Below are 21,456 nucleotides of genomic sequence, written 5' to 3'. Positions count from 1 at the left end.
CATTAGGAAGTCAGGTACTGGAAGTTGGGCATATCTCATCCATTAAACGTGAAGAAAGTAAAAAATACTAGCTCACATTTTAATCTGACACAAACTACTTAAAATCTTGTATTTTCATTTTAGCATGCTCCTTTTGATGCAATGGTTATGGTGAATATTGCCCATTATGTTGATGAGAGGATCTTGGAGAACGAAGGAAGATGGAAGGTAAGTCAGAGCAAGTCCACCATGCAGTAACCACACAGAAACACTGTTTGACCAGTGACTCTAGCATAGTCCTAGCTAGCTCTGATGTTACATATTAACCCACTTTATTAACTGTGTATCAGCACGAGGCTGTGGCTTACAGGTAAGGATCCAGCATCTGTCTCCTTCAACACTACATGATGTTTCTTTGACCCTGCCTACTTTCTATATCTCTGTTTGGGTTTTTTGCCTGGTTTTATTCTTTCCTGCTAGAAGCCAAAGCAGCTTTTTATTAACCAGTGGTAATAAAATATATTCATAGCATAGAAATTTCACATCACTCATGTTCTCAAAGATATAATTAAAGCCCTCCATTTTCAGGGATCAGAAAAAGTCCGGGATATACCACTTCCAGAGGAGTTGGTTTTCACTGTGGACGAGAAAATACTAAATGACATTTACCAAGCCAAAGCCCAACACCTCAAAGCGGTAGGTGTTAGTTTTTCTTTTAGATTAGTAATGTTTTCTCTGTTATCTGCCATATATGAAAATGTGACTATTAGCCAAGCATGACTTCTTAAAACATTTTAAAATTATAACCTTAATACCTTTAATTCTTTGCGTCTGGTGATTAATGCAAATAATCATGTGATCCTCTTTGACCTCTCCCGTCCGGTGATCTCTCACTGCCGCTGTCCACCTTTGCCAGGCATCTGATCTGCAGGTCACAGGATACACTTTCACGGCTTTCGGCAAAAGGCTCACCAAGAAGGAGGCGCTGCACCCTGACACCTTCATTCAGCTTGCGCTTCAGCTCGCCTATTACAGGCTCCACGGACGGTAAACCTTCGCTTCTCTGTTTTCGTATCTTGACTTCTAACTCCACAGTGGATTTTCTCACCTTTTCTTTCTGTGGGGTCCCATCAGTTTATCAGCATCTAGCCCGTGACAGTTGTGTGGGTTTTCCATTCTTTGTCACCAGTGTTTGGTACTTTTGAAGGATCCATTCTCTAGAGAGCTTTACCGTGTGAAATTGTGACTTGAAGACATTAGCCCCCATTCTGTAGGATGTCATTTTCTCTCTTCGCAGTATCCTTTGACTCCCACAGTTACATATTGATGAGAACCAATATATTTTCATTTTCGCTGGTTGCTTTTCAATGAAATCAACCAAATCTAAAGCAGTAAAGATTTTCCCATCTCCTAAGATTTTATAGATGCTAGTTCTTACTGTAGATCTGTGGCCCGTTTAAGATCATTTTATCTATCATGTAAGGAAAGAGTCTATGTTTGAATTCTTCATAGAATCAGCCTGCTTTGTGTATATCCATGTGGTTTGGGGGTCTTAAAGGGTGAAGCTTTTGATGGAAATTGGCATACAGAGGCAGTGACTTACAGTCCCATAATGCACTCTGGTGCTGTGCTTCAGTGTGAGCCTAGATTCTGAGAAGTGGATCAAATAACAAGGTCTATGTCCCAATCTAGAGCTGAGTGAGCGCCAAGGACTGGAAGCCCCGGTGTCTGAGGGTCCAGTTCTGAGCCCCAAGGACCGGAAGCCCCAGTGTCTGAGGGTCCAGTGTTGGGCCCCAAGGACCCGAAGCCCTGGTGTCTGAGGGTCTAGTGCTGAGCCCCAAGGACCGGAAGCCCCAGTGTCTGAGGGTCCAGTCCTGAGCCCCAAGGACCGGAAGCCCCGGTGTCTGAGGAGAGGAAGAGAATGCTCCAGCTCATGGGGTGATTTTTTTCCTGTCCTCTGATTTTTTTTTCCTATTCAGGCTCTCAGTGGATTAGATAATGCCCATACACATGGTGAGGACCAACTTTTTCTGATCCATATAGCTCACTGATACAAATGTTAATGTCATCTGGAAACACCCCCACTTTCTGATCCATATAGCTCACTGATACAAATGTTAATGTCATCTGGAAACTGAAGTAATAAAGGCGGCGGCGGGGCTGCGTCCCCAACACCCCGGCCGCCTGCCCAGCTAGCTTATGCCCCGAAATAATTACACGGACACTGTATTCCTCCAAACACTGCCTGGCCCATTCTCTTCTAGGCTAATTCTCACATATTAATTTAGCCCACCTCTAATCATCTGTATGTAGCACCCCAAGGTGCGCTTACCGGGGAGATTCCAGCCTAGTCCATCCTGGGTTGGAGCTTCATCCCGGGAGCGGGGCATGGCGTCTCTCTCTGAGGCGTCTGCTCCCGAGAGAGCTGTGGAGTCTCTGACCTCACTTCCTCTTCCTCCCAGTGTTCTGTCCTGTTTTCTCCTCCCACCTATCCTCTAACCAATAAAATGGGCCAGGGCAGTGCCTTTATTAGCCAATGACCTTCCTCCATCAGGAAACACCCCCACTTTCTGATCCATATAGCTCACTGATACAAATGTTAATGACATCTGGAAACACCCCCACTTTCTGGGCGTGTGTTCTTCCAAGGAAGTTAATGTCTGAAATTAGCTGACCGGGTCCAATTTCATACCTTCCCCGGTGGATATCAAGTTCCCCCAGCGCTGTAGAGGACGCTGAATATGTGGAAGCCTTCTGAATATGAAGTCAGCAATCTGTAACAAGTGCTGTTTTCCGGCGTGGGCGCTTTCCTTCCTTTCTCATGGGGCTGTGAGGCAGATGGAGGTGGAGAAGTAGACGTTCTCTCTTCCTGTGTTACCTGGGTTTTCACAGAAGCCCTGTCCCTGGTCTATTGTGTGTTGTGAATGAGTAAATACTTTTGTCAAATGCTTTTCCATACCTACTGAGATGAGTGGATGAGCCTGTTTTTGTGGTCTTGGCCAGAGTCCTCCTGACTCGTGCCCTGAATGCTAGTAATTCTGCCCAGAGCCCTGTCCTCCAGTGTCTATGCTTGACCAGTGATGTCCTGTTCATTCACGCCAGTCCTTCTGTTCATGAATCTTAAGAACCAGCATTAATCAACTTGTCTAACAAACTATTTTTATCTTCTCTCCACATCTTGGCCTTTAAGTCCTGGTTTTCTTGACAAATTTACAAAGCCTTGAGCAGCCTTTTTAAAAACTAAAACCCAGGGGCTGAACTTCCCCTCACTCTCTTCTTAAAAAGAGATATTAACTTTGCACCATTAAAGTCCCAGTGGCATCATCATTCAGACTTCCCACTCTCACTAACTTGATCCTCATTCACTATAACTAACTTTGCTTCAGCAAAATAAGAACACTTTGTATCTAAAAGTGTGTTATTCATCAGTTGGGGAAGCAGCTCAATTCTCATCATTCAACAGCCAAGAACTCCGTATGCATTCTGTGTAATAAAGTATGAAAACCATACTGATTTAGAACTCAGGTATTGGTTGTAGCGTAGTTCCCATAGGTGAGTAAGTACAGCACAGTATGGCTGGTGCATGTCTCATGCACTTGTGGTCAGAGTACTTCCAGCACCATGTGCATTTCATCTGCCAGTTCTCCTGAGGGAGGATCTGTCTGTGAGATCACCTCAGCTACTCCCTAAGTGCAGTCTAGAGAAACGTGTTCGGTTTTTAACTGCCTACTCCACTCCATACGGCAGTTCTCACCGTGGTAATTGGCTTTTTTTCAGAGCAAGGAAGTAAAAAGGAGAACTCTCTTTGTAAAAAAAGCCCTTGACTTTTGCTATTGTCTCTGCATTGAATGGAGTCACTAACTCCAACCCACATTTAGAATGTGCCAAAACATGACTAGCAAGAGGTGTGGGCCACTGGCATTCTTTGAGAATGCCTGTCACAGACTATGAAGCATACCTCATATAACATAAAAGCAGCCGAGCCTTTGAAAACAGCCTGCTAACAAACTGGTTTTTGCTCTTTGGTTTTGAAAACAGCCTCTGTTGAAAGTCTCAATTCTGGAATGATTTGTAGGCCTAGACGAGCCTCTGTTGAAAGTCTCAATTCTGGAATGATTTGTAGGCCTAGTCTGATCTGAAAGTTGCTTAGTATGTGACTATATTTGTACTAACACCAGAACATTTCCTTATTCTAGCCCTGGTTGCTGCTATGAAACGGCCATGACAAGATACTTCTACCACGGCCGGACAGAGACTGTGCGCTCGTGTACAGCCGAGGCCGTCAGCTGGTGCCAGTCCATGCAGGATCCCTCTACCAGTGTGAGTATTGGAAAGAAGAAACTCACAACATTGGAGTGACTTCTTTGCTTCTGTCCCCCCTAGATCATTAAAACACTTTAAGGCATTTTTCCTAAAGTTTTCAAAGTATTAATTTGCCACTGAAGTGTGCCAGGAACACTAGTCAGCAGATCTGAAAAGAACCCCATTGTGTGATTTTCTAAGGCAGATGACTTCAGTACAGAGTTTGTCAGCACTGTTGGTCTCCATTTCGACCAGCATCAGCGCAGTGTAGAACTCTCCAAAGACCTTTGGAAGAAGGCGTCTCCTCATGTAGCTGAAGGTCTGGTTTTTCTTGAAGTCACTAGGACGAGAACTGGTTGCATATGTTTTATTTTGAATCATTTTAAGTATTTAGACAACAATGTGTTTCTTTCCCTATTAACTTGAAATTTTACCTGTTTTAATTTGAAGAGACATAATTATGTTATTTTCATAGAAATTACATTTTAGTTTTAAAATTCCACTTTTTGTTTGTTTATTAATATTACAAATGTCTCAAAGCAGTTTTCAGCGCTGCTCTTTCCAATTTCAGAAAAGAAGAAAATAAAAAGTCAAGGCTCTATGGGGACAGAAAGGCAGTAGAATAAGGAAGGACGGGAGCTTGCATCACACCTGCATCTCCTTTCCCCTTCGTCCAGATTCTAGCATGGCGACATCAGTTGTCTTTTGCTGCTGTTTATTTGGGTTATACCGTTATGTTATTGATTTGATCTATGGATTTGTATTCAAAATTACTGTTCTCGCTCTTGACACAGCTTCTTGAACGGCAGCAAAAGATGTTACAAGCTTTTGCGAAGCATAATAAGATGATGAAAGATTGTTCAAATGGAAAAGGTACTTAGCATGAGTTGTTCTGTTTGAAAATTCTTTTACTGGAAGCTTTGTGTTTGGCTTACATTTGGGATGTCATTGCAGGGTTTGACCGTCACCTACTAGGTCTCTTGCTCATAGCAAAAGAGGAAGGTCTCCCTATCCCAGAGCTGTTTGAGGATCCACTTTTCTCCAGAAGGTATCTTGGGCAGTGGGCTGTTGTGTACATCATATGGTTCTCCCTGGATGTTAGAAGGAATGCAGCACCTACCTCTGATCTTTCCTTTGTGCCACACAGTGGAGGAGGCGGAAATTTCGTTCTCTCAACAAGTCTGATTGGTTACATGCGAATCCAGGGAGTTGTGGTTCCCATGGTACACAATGGATACGGGTTTTTCTACCATATCAGAGACGACAGGTGAGCCCACTCCCCTTTGTTCTTCAGGTAGAATGGGAACTCTGATGCATTTATAATTTTAGTATTTGTCTACATTATGGTTTTACTCGTGTTGTCTGTCATTTGCTAGAGGACTAGCCTCTTTGCCACCTGGGTATTCAACATGTCGATATTTCTCTACTCTGCTTTTGAGATCCTTTTAAAATCACTCTCTGGGGTGATTATGCAGAATGATATTTTAATATATTATAGTAACCATACCATCATCTGTGAAACCTGTACATTTTAAAAACATATCTGACCTATGCAAGATATTATTTTGACAAGTCAAAATTTATAAATATATGTGGCTTTTCATATGTGTGGGTCTGCATGTGCAGACTAAAATCAGGCTTGGGCACGTCAGGCTGGATACAGAAAACTCAGAAATAGTATACAGGACATTAGTATTTCAATTTCTAGTTCCATACATTCCCTTCAGAGAATTTTATTATCTGCTTTCCTTTTGCATGGTGTGTGCATAGTTACACAATGTTACTTGTCACTCGGCCTCTGAGACCCTGGATTGCATATCACCATAGGATTGTTTATGCACATTAATGTACAGATTAAAATGTAAGCAACAAGTTATACATGGATCTTGATATTTTCATGAAAGAATTTGAGGACCAAAATAATAATTGAGCATGAATAAGCATTTTAACATATTCCCTGATAGATAATAGGTTCTATGTTCTACCCAGTGACGTAAGTTCAGGCTCAGCTAGCTCAGTCAGTAGATCCTGTAACTCTTAATCTCAGGGTCATGGATTCGAGCCCACGTTGGGTGCCAAATGTAGCATGAATAATAAAAACCCAAAGACAGATATTGGGGTTCAACCCAAAAACAAGAAAAGAAAAGCAGCCACTAGAGAAGTCTTACTTATACCAAGGCTGGGTGACTGCAGACTAAGCAGACTAAGCCTCTCCTCCCATTTTATATTCCCTCTATTGCTGGAATTAAAGGTGTGACTCCTTAGAACTGGGATTAAATGTATGAGCCACCAACACCTGGATTTGTTTCAGCATTAATCTTGTGTAACCCAGGGTGGCCTTGAACTCACAGAGATCCATCTGCCTCTGTCTCCCAAATCCTGTGACTAAAGGTGTGTACCACTACTGCCTGACCTCTAGCGGCTTAGTTTTGCCCTTCTTTAGGCATACTTTATTTATTAAGACATAAATAAAATATCTCATTTTTTTTTAAGAAAACTACTTTTAATGTTCCTGGAGAGAATATCCATTCACTCATTTAGGAAATGTTTAGTAGACTCTGTAACAGTATGTCCTTTGTTTTGGGTACAAAGGACAAAAGACAAATAAGATTCTCTTTCTTAAAGACTTCATTTTCTACTTATAGATTAGTTAATTAATGGTGAATACTGTGAAGGAAATGACCTGCCAGCACATCAGTTGCTTCACTGGTAGAGAGGAGTGCTTTGTAGAGCATGGTCAGGTCCCTCCCTGAAGAGCAATAACAGGACTCAGATGTTAAAGATGAGGAGTGATCGGTTGTATGTATCAAGAAGATACTGCTTTCTAGAATGTGGAGACGTCTCCTAAGCCACCATCCTTTTTATCTTACACATCCTACCCTATCAACCATTCTGTACACTGATGCTCTGGTGGGCCTTCTAAGAATATGAATCAGGGATAGCAAGATGGCTCAGAGTTTAAAGGTTAAAGGTTCATGCTTGTAAGCCTATGACTCTGCAACCCACATGGTGGAGAAACTCAGGCCATGTCATTCTTCACAACTTTGCTCCCATTTCGCTCACAGTAAAATCCAAAGTCCTGCACTGAGACATGTAGGTGGCCCTGCTCTTGCTTGTCTTTGTGGCTGTATTCTGTGACACACATACTGGCTCATCCTACTCCAGCCACACTAAGCTTAGTCCATCCTCAAGGCAAGTGCACTTCTGCCATGTTTCCTTTTTCTTGAGATATAGAGGAATAACCCCCCCTCCTTAATTCACTCAGAGACCCCTCCTGAGAGGCCTTCCATCATCATATAAAATGGCTCTACTTTCTCTAATGAAATACTTAGGGATTATGTCAAAATTGTTTTCATTTTTAAATTTAAAGATTGTATGATTTAAAGTACTTTGACATAGCACTTTTCTTTAAATGTTCTACATTTCCATTGAAAAAAGATATAAAGTATCAAAACAGAAAGTTACTTAACGTTCCTATTTCATTGCACATAATCATTAGATAATACTTCTCTTATTAAAGATGTGTATTGTGTTTAATAATCTAAATCATTATTTTGCATCATTTTTTACTTTGTTTTTAGTAATTTCAAACAGTTCCCATTGCCATTTACTATGCTTTGAGCTATTTTAAATTTGAATAATTTAGCCTTTTTATGAAGGACTTACTCATGTACTAAGGAATAATTTTCAATCTTCCATGAGATTTGTTAATACTTTTCTACTTTGTTTTCCCACCATTACAAATTAGCATAGGTATTATATACCCTTTGTCATTTCATCATATAATTTCCAACTACAGGTTTAACAAAAGTAATATAACTTCAATTTTTTACTTATGTAGAGAGACTTTTTTCATCATTATTGTCATTTATGCTTTGTGAGTTGTCTAAGTACAAAAGGCTGTTTCTATAATTTAGAAATATAATTTTTAAAAAAGTAAAAGTTTAAATACAAATAGTTACTCCTAGAAACATTTTTATTTCTTTTTAAATATAATTTCTTTATTGATTCTTTGGGAATTTTACATCATGTACCCCAATTTCACTCATCTCCCAGTCCCTCATATCTGCCCCTCACCCTTACAGTGCTCCCCAAAAAAGAAATTTAAAAGAGAGAAAATTAAAAACAAACAAAACTTCTTTGTTCCTCCATCTTTCCTGCCTTTCCAACATCTCTTCACAGGAGTTGCATATGTCACATGGTACACCCTTTTGTCCAATCAGCTTTATCCATTGGTCTGGTTCAAAGCCTCAGGTTTTTGGTATGCCATCCTCACTAGACTGTCACCAAAACTCCTCTGCAGCTGCCCTGAGTCGTGGAGATCCTACAGTTACTGTTCCACAGGACCAGTTCCTACATGAGCTCCAGTAGGATAGAGATGGGGTAGATGTTAGGGTGGGCCAACCCAAGGCCCAGGATGTAGACCTGGGTGGTAGCTGAACTGGTCAGTCCAAGCCATGGGGCTGCTCACCTTAGGCAAGGGCGGAGCCAGCTCTGCTATGCTTGTGCCATCAGGGTCAGTTCTGTCACGTGCTGGGGGTGGCCCATCTAGTCTGTGTTGGTTGGGGCCAGGCTTCTTGCTGCAGTGTCCAGCGAGGAGCGGGGCCAGTCCTCCCAGGGCTAGCGAAGGGCACCCATTCCATCACTCATGGTTCTGTGGGTGGGCCTTAGACATAACACAGACCCTTGCTGCAGCAGGACCATAGACCTAGTCATGGTTCTCAGCAGCAGCAGGGCCTAGATATCACTATTGCCCCATTGGCAGCACAGGCCACTCAGATCAATGTGACCCCAGGGACAACATGACTCTCAGACACCAGCACGGGCCCAGGTGGCAGCTCAGATCTCTGGCATCTGCAAGGCCTTCAGTGGTAACAAGCCATGACTGCAGTAGGGTTGTGCACCCAGACATGGCCTCCTCTGCAGCTCTGGCCCAGATGTCACCATGGCAGTGGGTAGCAGCACAAGCCACTCAGGTCTGTATGGCCCCAGCTGCAGTTTGGCCCTCAGACACCAATGTGGTCTCAGATGGCTGACCAGAAGGAGCCTTGGATGTCAACTCAGACTCTGACTGCTGTAGGGCCATTGACCCAGACATGGCTGTTGGAAGCAGCTTAGGCCCAGACAACACCATGGCCCCAGGTGGCAACAGGCCACCCAGATTGGCATGGTCCCAGCTGCAGCGTGGTTCTCAGATTTCAACAAGATCACAGGCTGTCGCCTAGACCCAGAGCTTACATGTGGTCTTTGTTGGCGACATGGGCCATGTATCCCAGCTGTGGTAGGACCATGGACATTTGGCAGCACCCAGGGTTCATATGTTACCATGGCCTTGGGTGGCAACCAGACCAGCCACATCAGCCTACTCTCTCACCATCTTTACTCTTCATTCTGCTTCTCTCTCTCCCATTTCTCCACCGCACATTTGCTCATCATAATGGCTCCCACCTTGTGGCAAGGAGCAGACCCAGGCCGTGAGACTGGTCTGTGGGTGGTTATTCAGCCTGACATGAATGGCATCAGGTGGGTTGTAGATGTCTTCCCATCAGCCAGGCCTTGAGGACCCAGACCAGCCTGTGGATGGCTGACACCCTACTGAGCAGAATGGCATCAGGCAGACCCCTGGATCTTAGGAACATTTTGATATTACTAAATAGCCGAGAATTTTATTCACAGTATGACTATAAAATGACTCATACTACCCTTGAATTATTATACTCAAATAAGGTACAATTTCAGGATTCTCTTGTGTGTTTTAGCATTTGCTAAAAGTACACAAAGCCAGTTTATGTCTGAGGGTGTAACTGAACAGTAGTGGAACTTCCTAGCATACAAGAGGCCTCAGGCTCTCTAACATTGCCCAAAACAGTTCCATCACTAGAGCAGAGGGGCAGAGCAGGCTTTCCTTTCATTTTGCTTGAGCTAACGCCCATGTTGAAGATGTGCTTTGCCATCATTTCCAGTGATGCGAAGAAGGCATGGCTGGCCAGAGTCTTTACCCTGCTCTTCGGCTTTGAGCTTTGTCCAAAAACTTCCTAAATGCTTTGCAAGGCTAGTCTGCAAAGGGTAGGAAGCACATGTTCTGTTGGGAGTCTTACAGAAGCCAGCTTCTCTCCTGTTTATTCCAACTACCAAGAGCCCCTTTTTTCTCACTTCCAGATCTAGAATTGTACCATTGGGGGATCTAGTAGGAGATGGTAGAAGGCAAGACTTGTCTTAAGAGACCCCTCTTGCTTTTGTAGAAATAGAGAAAAGATATTTTTTTTCTCTCCTTTTAAAAATGCTTGTCAAGTGCTATACAGGTCAGATTTTAATACAAAGAATGACATGAGCTCACACTATAGCCCATTCTGGTTGCAACTTCTAGGTTCTTTTAAAGTTCTTGTGGGGTTTTGTTTGCTTCTTTGGTTGCTTGGTTGGTTGGTGGGTGGCTGGGTGGATGGATAGTTGGTGGTTTGGAGGGTGCTTGGTTGGTGGTTTGGTTGGCGGTTGATTGGTGAATGGTTGGTGGTTGGGTGGGTGGTTGGTTGGTTGGTTGTTGGTTGCTGTTGTTTAGTTGATTGGTTGGTTGTATTTAAACATAATCTCCTGCTCCAGAGGTTGCTTGTGGTCCATAGCATTGTGTAAGTGTGTGTAACTGTGACTCTGTCTTCAGCTGTACCAGGTTACATATAGCTAACATCATCACGAATTCCTATTTTATGTGTGAGCAGCCAGATGAAGCATGGTTATGCTATGGCATAACCATTCATGTTTTGTATTTCACAGGTTTGTGGTGGCGTGTTCGGCCTGGAGGTCATGTCCGGAGACTGATTCGGAAAAGCTAGTTCAGATGACTTTTCATGCATTCCATGACATGATACAGCTGATGAATACCTCTCATCTTTAGAAACTCAAGAGACACACACAGATCAACTCGGTACAGAGAGTAGCTGGAATGGGAGGAATGTTGACTTGAAGGAGATTTGTTAACTGTGGTAGTAGTAGGTTGTACTCCCTAGATTTATTCTACCTTAGAATGTAGAAACATCTTAAAGCTTCCTGTGTTGCAGCAGCAATGCACAGTCAGACATAGTGACTATAGGACTATGCAATGTTAAACAGGAGCCTCAACAATGCAGACCCTACTCTGATTTTAAAATATCTTTGTTGACACATGTATAGATGGCAGTTGTCCCCTGTGAACATAATTGTAGACTACTTTTCAAGCACTTTAATATTTTCTAATTGCCAGAGGTTATATGAAGCACATGGTTAGTTGCTAATGTCCATGAAGTCAGTGCCTTCTATACCCAGCACAGGGATACAAGCCAATTAGGTTTCATGAAAAAACCACTACATTTCAATAGTGATCTAAAATAGCTCCTTTGAATAGACAAAAGTTTCAAGTATAATACAAATATTTACATTAACACAGGAAAAAATCCTAGCAAAACCTATATGATATATTGTAATTCATTTTGTGAATACAGAATGAAGGCACTTCCATTTAAACCCAGTTGTTAGAGCTAGTGACTTTGAAAGGGTTAAATGTTGAATATTCTCAGGACTTTACAGTTGTTTCCCATTGCTGTTCAGTTTTGTGGTTTATAATTCTCAAAGAATAAAGTATCCAGAATCCTATAGCTTTTCAGCTTGTGTTTGAGAAGAGTGATTCCTGTTCTCTTTCTTGGCATTTTCTGTTATCAGTTAAATATTGTATAATAAACCATTTAAAAATTTAGTGTCTGGGCTGGAAATATGGCTCAGAGATTAAGAGCACTGACTCTTCTTCCAGAGGACCCAAATAATGCGATATTATGCATAAGTGTCACTTAAAATTCCATCAGGAAACAGCTACACTTTGTGTTTGATAAACACTTTCAGCAAAATGGCTGGATACAATATTAATTCACAAAAATTAGTAGCCCTCCTATATACAAATGACAAATGGACTGAGAAAGAAATCAGAAAGACAGCACCTTTCGTAATAGCCTCAAATAATATAAAATATCTTTAAGTGATTCTAATCAAGAAGATGAAAGATATGTGTGATAAAATTTTGATTCAAGACATTGAAGAAGATATTAGAAGACAGAATGTTCATGGATCGGTATGAAGAATATAGTAAAAAAATGGATGTCATATTAATTACAATCTCTATTAAAATCCCAACACAAGTTTTACAGATTTTGAAAGGACAAATTTCAGGTTCATGTGGAAACACACACACACACACACACACACACAACAGAATACCTAAAACAATCCTGAATAATAAAACAAATGCTGGAGGTATCACCATCTCCAATTTCAAGTTGTACTGCAGAGATTTTGTACCAAACCATGTAATATAAAAACATGGTATTGGCACAAAGAAACAAAATCAGACACATTGGGCTGGAGAGATGGCTCAGAGGTTAAAAGCATTGCCTGCTCTTCCAAAGGTCCTGAGTTCAATTCCCAGCAATCACATGGTGGCTTACAAAATCAGACACATTGAATAATGGAATTGAATTGAAGATACAAGCATAAATACACACACCTATGGACACCTGATTTTTTTTTTTTAAGAAGCCAGAAAACAATGAGGAAGGTAAAATAATGGCAGCCTCTTCAACAAATGGTGCTGGTCAAACTAGATGCAAATAGATTCATAGATTCTGCACAAAACTAAACTCAAATGGATCAACGACCTCAACATCATAAAACCAGATACACTGAACCTGATAGAAAAGAGAGAGAGGAACAGCCTTGAACACATTGACATAGAAAGGTTAGCACAGGTACTGAGATCAACAATCAATAAATAGGACCTCATGAAGCTGAAAACTTCAAAAACACCATCAAGAGCACAAAATGGCAGCCTACAGAATTTGAAAAGATCTTTACCCACCCCAAATTGGACAGAATGCTGATATCCAAAATATATGAAGAATTTAAGGAACTAGACAAAAAAAAAAAAACCAACCAAATAATCAAACCTTAATGGAGAATTCTCAACAAAGAAATCTCAAATGGCCAAGAAGCATTGAAAGAAATGTTAAACAACCTTAGACATCTGGGAAATGCAGATCAAAGTGACACTGAGATTCCACTTTATACCTACCAGAAAACACAAGTGATAGCTCATGTTGCTGAGGGTGTGGAGCAAAGGGAACACTCCTCCATTGCTGGTGAGAATGCAAACATGTACAGCCACTTAGGAAATTAAATATGGTGGTTTCTCAGAAAATTGGGAACCGAACCACTTCAAGACCTAGATACACCACTCCTAGGCATATACCCGAAGTATACTCTACTGTACTACAAGGGCATTTGCTCAACTATGTCCATAATAGCTATATTCATAATGGCCAGAAATTGGAAATAACCTAGGTGTCCTTCAACCTGAGAATGTTTATACAATGGAGCATTACTCAACTGTTAATAACATTATGAAATTTGCTGGCAAGTGTGTAGAACTAGAAAAGTTCATCCTGGGTGTGAAACCCAGAGTCAGAAAGACAAACAGCGTATGTAATCCCTTGTAAGTGAATATTAGCCATAAAGGAGGATAACTGTACTACAATCCATAGGCCCAGGGAAGCTAACTAACAATGAGAACTCAAGAGGGCACACATGACCCTCACCATGAAGAGAAAACAGAGTGGCATTGCTCGTGAATGAGGGGGTGTCTGGATGGGGAGGGTGGAGATGGAAACAGGAAGGATCAGGTATAAGGAGGATCTGGGGAGAGAGTACTGGGAAAGACAACTGAAATCGGGCCATTTCTGGGTCAAGATAGAAACCTAATGCAATGGAAACTAGATCCATAGATTCTCAGGAATCTATGAAGCTGACCCTAGCTAAGACTTCTAGTAATGGGAGATATGGAACCTGAGCCAGCCATCTCCTATAACCAGGCAAGACTTCCAGTGGAGGGATTAGAACACCAACCCAACCACAAACCCCTTAACCTATAATCTGTCCTGCCTACAGGCTGTGCTGGGTAAAGATGGCACAGAAATTTTAACAGTGGCCAACTAATGACTGATCCAGCTTGAGACCTATACAGAAAGGGAGCTCTTCACTGACATAGCCTGGAAGTTCAGGACCCAGAGACTTGATAGCCCAGAGACCTGGTAGAGAACCAAACATGACTGGAGAAAAAAAACAGCAAAAAAGAAAATGAGGCAGCATACAAAATATATCCCCACATGACCATGTTTCATTCAGGAGTATTCATAACAGCTAAGGTGTATAGTCTATCTACATTGATTTCTGTCAATAGAAAAATGCATAAAGAAATTGCTATATTTAGTCATAAGGATGAAAGAAACCTAAGCTACATGTTAAGAATGTATGCCTACCCTAAGTTTGATCTCTAGTAGCACAAGAAAAAAAAAAGCCAGCAAATGAGATCATAGTTTTCAGCAAAATGGATGAAATGGGTGTTTTGGGTTTTTGTTTTGTTTTTTGTTTTTTCGAGACAGGGTTTCTCTGTAGCTTTGGAGCCTGTCCTGGAACTAGCTCTTGTAGACCAGGCTGGTCTTGAACTCACAGAGATTCACAGAGATCCGCCTGCCTCTGCCTCCCGGAGTGCTGGGATTAAAGGCGTGCACCACCACCGCCCGGCGAAATGGGTGTTTTTTAAGTGAAATAAGCAGGACAGAAAGAAGAGTGCCACACGTCCTCACTCCTGTGATGCTAAACCTGACTCCTGCATGGAGAGTACTGATTACTGCTCACTGGGATGGGTTTGTGAAGGAATGGAAACCGGTGTTTGGATCTTCTCATGCGTATTCCATGTAGAGCAATACCACACGGAACCTCGTTAATATGTAGGATGGAACGTGTTGATAAAAATAAGTGTTCAATATGGCCACAACAAGCAACACCTCCTATTGCACACTGGAATAATTCAGAGTGTAAATTTAACTTTCCTTTGTACTCAGAAACCTGTTCCCGAGTCATCTTGTCACACACCTACCTATTCGGAACCATGGGAACTTGCTCCTGGTTTGGGGTTTCTATTAATCCTTCTCACTCACGTGCCTGAGCTTTGCTGCAGGTCTCCCTGGGTGGTGCTGATGGCTCGGGGAGAAAGAGCCACACTGTAGTTGGTAGACATCACTTTTGTCAAGGCAGGTGTCCCTTCGAGACCACCAGCCTCGGCTGCTTTAAACTCATGTGGAATAAAGTAGATCTTTACTTTGTAGCTTCAATGAGAAACTTCTTCTACACGTCATAAGTGTAAAACGTTTTGAATTTATTTTAAAAATACACTGTAACAAGAGTTCATAAGTTCTGGGCACCAGCCTGAATATTGACCATTGAGAAATAGATGCCTTTCTGGGCCAGCAGCTGCTGGTGGGTGCCCTGCTCCTTGACCTTGCCGTTCTGAATCACCACGATCAAGTCCGCGTTCTGGATGGTGGACAGGCGGTGAGCGATCACGATGCAGGTGCGGCCTTCCCTGGCTTTGTCCAGGGCTTCCTGCACCACCTGTGGAAAGCCAAGAGGAGCTGTGTACTGAGAACCACAGCAGCAGGCGTGCTCCCCCATCCTAATAACATCAACTCCCAGAATCCCCTTCTCTTCGAACACGGCTTTATGTATGCATTTCACATAGCTGTTAGTGTAATCTACATTGTTATGTTTTACTTTGCAATCATAACAGAAACAGGCTTCTATGATGCAAATGACCCTGGCAAGTATTTAGACTTTCTGACTCATTGCCATATCAACTTATCTAGCTCCTTTTTTATTTCAGTCCTTTTGAGTTTTTCATTACAGCTAATGTACCAAAGCTGTTATGTCTCCTTTTGAATGCTTGCTTTATGTTTAGGAAATATATGTACTTTGTTAGAAAAATTGGAATCATATATTCTATTACTTTAAAACAATTGTATCTCTATGTAGTGCTTGCTCTCCCTGTGTCTGCTTTTCTCATTCTCCTTTTCATAGGTTAGTGGGACAGACAGGCAGAGGCAGACCTTTTCACTCTCCGTGTCCAGAGCCGACGTGGCTTCATCCAGCAGCAGGACCCGAGGCTGTCTGATGAGGGCTCGAGCGATAGCGATCCTCTGCTTCTGGCCTCCTGAGAGCTGAGTGCCCTTGTCTCCTACTCTCGTTTCGTATTTCTGCAAGTTAGTCATCAATAAACGCAATGCAGTTTTAAGTCAGCTCTTTTTACAAAGGAAAACTGAAAATCAGTAGGCATTTCTATAGTAAGATATTTGTGTTTTTAACAATACATTTTCAGCTCCAGGGAATGTTTGCCTTCAAAACTTAACTAGAACACAGTGTCTTTAGTTTTCAATAGTATTCTGTCACAGGAATTTGAGATATTTTAAATTTTTTCATTCACATTAGTATCATTTTATATGACTTCAGAGGAATCATAGCTTAGACTTATAAAGGATTTTTTTCTTTTTTTACAATTTGAAGTACCTATAAGACCCATGTATAAACTAGTTCATTCTCTTTTAATAGTTTAATAATATTTACTTAAAGGTTTATTAAGAATTATATTACACAATATAAAAGAGAATGGGGGATCAGATGGAAGAAAGACTTTTAAAAAAAGAGGAGCGAAATAGAGGAGAGAAATATTTGCTTAGTGCAGGGGCTGGCTTTAGGAAAGCTCTCGGCTGGGGAGAGCACAGGGGACAGGTACATATTGGGTTGGCATCTTTGCAAAGCTCGGGGGATGCACACCATCCAAATTCGTCTCCCGAGGTCCAACATCAGATTAAAAGGTGAAGGTTTAGATTTCTCCTACTCCCAGTCACCACTGCTTGTCTGAGGTCAGAGTCTAGGCACAAAGGTTGAAAGGAGGTCGTCCCAAAGAGTTTTCAAGTCCTTTGTGTGATTCACTTGGGATTCCCAGAAGAATGCAATGGAACAAATAAAGTTCTCCTGCAGTTGGCCCTTGAGTTCTGGATTAATTCATAAAACTAATTGCATCGGTAGCATCACCCTACTGAGAGTTATCTTGCCATACATATATATGCTGCAAGCAATGTGTAACAGAATGGACCACATGCAGAAGGTGAGAGCCACAGCAACTAGAGTCTCTAAAGACGGAAGCATCTTCCAGACAGGGATGTGCAGGGATGTCACAGATTTGACATCAGAAGGGAGATGCATGAAAGGAACATAAATCTGACCTCACTACAATTAGAAATTCCGTTCTGTAGAGGAGGAACGCAGTCTCACTACGGCTTGGTATCCCATGAATTGCTGATATTCATGGGATGCCCACAGGTATCTGAAGAGAAACAGTAGAAGAGGAGTGGATGGGGCTGGGGCATGTATGTAGGGGGAAGACTTCGATAAATAAGCAAAAAGATCTGTTCTGTAAGGCATCTGTTTTAAATAATAGAAAACCAAATCACAGGCTGAGGAAAGTGTCTAGAAAGCACATATATAAAATTAATTAGAATAAAGGAAATACTCAAAGCTCAACCATAAGAATAATTAGAAATTTTGAAGAGATGTTTTACCGAAGTGGTTATATAGCTGCAGGTATGTATTAATGATATGAAGCCTCACTTTTCCTTTGATAAACACAAATCTACTGGGACATATCTTACATTCTATCAAATGGCTGCAAATAAAAATCTTGGGTCCCCTCACCAGCTGGAGCACCCAGAAGAGTGGGCATAGTACCACGCCTGGGCAGCACACTAGAGCTGACCCTGTTGGTAGGGACACAGGGGTAAACCAGGCCTGTGGTTCACTCCTGCTCTCTCCCTTGTACGCCATAGGATGGCAAAGGTAAGGGAACTATGCTCTCCCTTTCCCTTGCAACCTGTGACAGGCAGGGGAGCCAGTTTGGGGGGCCTGAGAATGGAAGGGTAGCCCTGCCCCCATCACTTGGTCCAGCAGTCCAGAGAGCAGCCCTGCCTCTAACCTGGCCAAAACCGTAGAGCTGGCCTGGAAGTGTGGGTTCAGGTGAGCAAGAGAACCGACCATGCTCCTTGCCGTCTGCTGCACTGGGCAAACAAGCTAGGGCAGTGCCGGAGAGGAGCTCTGCTGGTGACCATGAGGGAAAGCCGATAGGCTGACCAACCCAACTCCCCGGACCCAGAACCAGGACTATGAGGTAGCCCACCCCGACATCCACCTCATCTGTGAGCCTCTGGGGCATGTGAAGGGACCTGCAGATCCAAAGCTACAGGATCTCCATGACACAGAGCAACCCCAGGATATCCAAGAGGAGTCCCAGTGAGGGCCCAGTACCGAGGGTGTAGCAGAAGCCAGAGGCCTCAAACCAGACCGATGACTCATTGCAACAAATACAAGTAAAGATGTCAAAGGACTAAGGGGTGTACTGTGTGACTCACTCGGCCACACTGCAGCTTCCACACTGAGATTTTATTTTTTTTTTTGTTTATTTGTTTTTGTTTTTACTCCTAAGTTTTGTTGGAGTTTTTTGGGGAAGGGAGGATGCAAGGGCAGAGGTTGGAAGTGAGGGGATGGGGAGATGAGTGAGACTGGGATGCAGGACACGAAACCCACAAACAATATATACAAAGTTTAAAAAGTCTCCTATCCCCAGTAAGTACCGGCAAGTCTTTAGAACCTGCATCCCTCATCCATTGCTGGGAGGGCTGGAATGGCAGCTACAGGAAACTTCCTGGTGTGTTGCTTTGTAAACCAAGCATGCAATTATGATATGTGTCAACAATTGCACTGCTGTAATCCAGAAATACTAGACCCTAGGTTCACATAAACCATCAAGACTCACATTTAGATGAAGCATGATAAGTTTCTTCAGGAGAAAGGTAAACCTGTGGTCCAGCCAGGCATGAAAGGCCACTCAGCAAATCAAAGGGCGCAGATGGATGCTTCAGGTAGGTGCTGAGTGAGAGCTGCCCCCACGAGTTTACACACTGTGTGCATGTAAGATCCTAACCGTGGAAAGCGGTGCGAACTGAGGACAGATTAGTATTTACAGAACTGTGGGGACTGAAGTGGGGGAGTGGACTATGAATGGAAAGATGGCCGTGCGAGGGACCTTCATGTGCCAGAAATACTGTTGTCTGCAGTGTCAGTGCAAGAGTGTGCACCTGCACTGCAGCGTTACAAAATCCGTACTGCCACTGCTCGTGTGCACACGCACACACACACACACACACACACACGCACGCACTCACATGCGCACACAGGCACATGCATACATGCGCGCACACACACGCACGCACATGCGCACACACGCACGCACACACATGCGCACACAGGCACATGCATACACACACACATGCACGCACACACATGCCTTTAATCCCAGCACTAGAGGTGACGATAAGACGGGAGGAGACAGCGGCTCAGGGCTCAGTCCGGAGGTGCCCACCTTGGGAGAGATTAGGCTTTTCTAGAGGTTTGGTTGTTTTGTTTTTCTGATCTTCTGCTTAAACCCCAATATCTGCCTCTGGGGTTTTATTAATCGTGCTACGCAGGTATCTCTGTATCTCATGCCACTGTATGTGCATCTATAGGATCTCAAAATAAAAAACTTAAATTTGGGCGTGGGGAAGTAGCACATGAACGACACTAAACCCTAGTTGACATGTGGTCCAGATGTGAGAACTGGTGTAGAGCTCTCCGAACTGAATCTTACCTTGTTGGTTTCTCATTACATGAGGGTGGTGGAACACCCTGTCACCCACGTCAGTGCTGTCCCCAAAGCGACCATGTTGACACATCAGCCCATTCCTGACCCGACTGCTGGAAGAACTTTGGGGATTGCTTCCGGGATAAAAAGGAGCCTGCCTTGATTTTAGCTAAGAAGTTCTGAGTTAACTCACTTGGGGCAGTGTCTCGATGAAGGGGTGGATGTTGGCTGCTTTCGCCGCCCTCACGATCTCATCCTGGGACACGACCCGGCTGTTGTCTCCATAGGCGATGTTCTCAGCGATGCTGCAGTCAAATAGGATGGGCTCCTGGGACACAATGCCCAGTTGGGCTCGGAGCCACTGGACATTGAGTTTCTTTGCTTCTTGACCATCTAGAAGCTAAAAAACAGAAATCCACAAACTATTAGAGTCTTCAAAGAAAAGGGAAGCAATCCTAAACAAGAAGTGACTGGATCGGGTAGGCTCTTGCACTGTGCACAAGCCAAGTCTCATGTCTGATGTCAACATCCCAAAGGATATCATGGCTAGCAGAGTGACTCTTACGGCAAGCCTCTTTTGCTGTGCTCTAGAAGGTAAAATGAAACACATGTAACCTTGTCTTTTGTCTCTCTGTGCCCTCATCAGGCATCTCTGTGCCAGGTGCCTTTAGGAAGTCTGCGTCAAAATCTGACACTAGCCCTCCTGCCCCTAATGACCTTACTCCTTCAGTATGACTCTCCTTGTGCCCCTAATGACCTCACTCCTTCAGTATGACTCTCCTTGTGGCCCTAATGACCTCACTCCTTCAGTATGACTCTCCTTGTGGCCCTAGAAAAAGACGAGTGGATTAGTAACACAGCCCTAGATTCTGATATTCTGTGAAAGCAGCAGTCTTAAACATCACTCCTATTTTTGTGTATGTGTGCATGGAAATGATCGTGTGGTGTACACGCATGCATTTGTCTGCACGTGCACGTCCTAGAAGTTGATGTTGGGTATCTTCTTCAACCATTTTTCACCTTAGTGTTTGAGCCAGGGTCCCTCACTGAACCTGGAGCTCCTGAATGCGGCTAGACTAGCTGGCCAGTTAGCTTCAGAGCTCTGCCCCTCTCTGCCTCCCTAGTGGGGGATTTCAGACAAACACCTCTATGCCAGACTTTTTAAATTTATTATTTTATTAAGTTTCTTGCATATATTTGGATCATATTCTTTCCCTTCCCCAACTCCTCCCAGCCAGTCCATCTCCCTAACTATCCAACCTTACTTGCACGCAAGTGTGTCATCTCTCTCTAAAAACAAACAAGCAACAGAAAACGAGGATCAAAACTCCCAGTGAGACAAAACAAAACAAAAAGTGCATACACACACACACACGCACGCATGCACACACACACATACACACACATACACACACACACACATATACACAAACACACACACACATACACACACACAAACACACACACGCACGCACACACACACACACACACATACGCACGCACGCACACACACACACACACACAAAAAAAAAAAAAAAACCAAAGAACATGAAATCTGTTTTGTGTTGGCCAAGTCATGGTCCACTGCTAAC

The 21,456-nt window shown here is 42.9% G+C and overlaps 2 protein-coding genes across 6 annotated transcripts in view; one reads left to right on the top strand and one right to left on the bottom strand.

The window, feature by feature from the left end:
• LOC121434739 (peroxisomal carnitine O-octanoyltransferase) overlaps window positions 1-11,904 on the top strand; it is a 38,636-nt gene extending 26,732 nt beyond the window's left edge. For all 5 annotated transcript variants that reach the window (XM_041633677.1, XM_041633673.1, XM_041633678.1 and 2 more), the window contains 8 exons: window positions 124-207; window positions 568-675; window positions 896-1,026; window positions 4,176-4,299; window positions 5,076-5,154; window positions 5,236-5,329; window positions 5,429-5,548; window positions 11,050-11,904. In XM_041633677.1, the coding sequence (XP_041489611.1) occupies window positions 124-207; window positions 568-675; window positions 896-1,026; window positions 4,176-4,299; window positions 5,076-5,154; window positions 5,236-5,329; window positions 5,429-5,548; window positions 11,050-11,170 (861 nt within the window). In that variant the 3' untranslated portion in view covers window positions 11,171-11,904. The remainder of the gene's footprint in view (window positions 1-123; window positions 208-567; window positions 676-895; window positions 1,027-4,175; window positions 4,300-5,075; window positions 5,155-5,235; window positions 5,330-5,428; window positions 5,549-11,049) is intronic.
• Window positions 11,905-15,490: 3,586 nt separating this feature from the next.
• LOC121434725 (phosphatidylcholine translocator ABCB4) overlaps window positions 15,491-21,456 on the bottom strand; it is a 53,077-nt gene continuing 47,111 nt past the window's right edge. Inside the window, exons 25-27 of the mRNA XM_041633646.1 lie at window positions 20,058-20,264; window positions 16,239-16,385; window positions 15,491-15,747 (exon numbers count right to left, since the gene is read on the bottom strand). Coding sequence (XP_041489580.1) covers window positions 15,541-15,747; window positions 16,239-16,385; window positions 20,058-20,264 — 561 coding nt within the window. The 3' untranslated portion in view covers window positions 15,491-15,540. The remainder of the gene's footprint in view (window positions 15,748-16,238; window positions 16,386-20,057; window positions 20,265-21,456) is intronic.

The sequence above is a fragment of the Microtus oregoni genome, unplaced genomic scaffold, assembly GCF_018167655.1.
Source record: "Microtus oregoni isolate MIOR12 unplaced genomic scaffold, Mior012 000044F_ref0000062, whole genome shotgun sequence".
NCBI lineage: Eukaryota > Metazoa > Chordata > Mammalia > Rodentia > Cricetidae > Microtus > Microtus oregoni.
The sequence above is the reverse complement of the archived record's forward strand: the minus strand, read 5'-3'. Positions and strand labels throughout refer to the sequence as shown.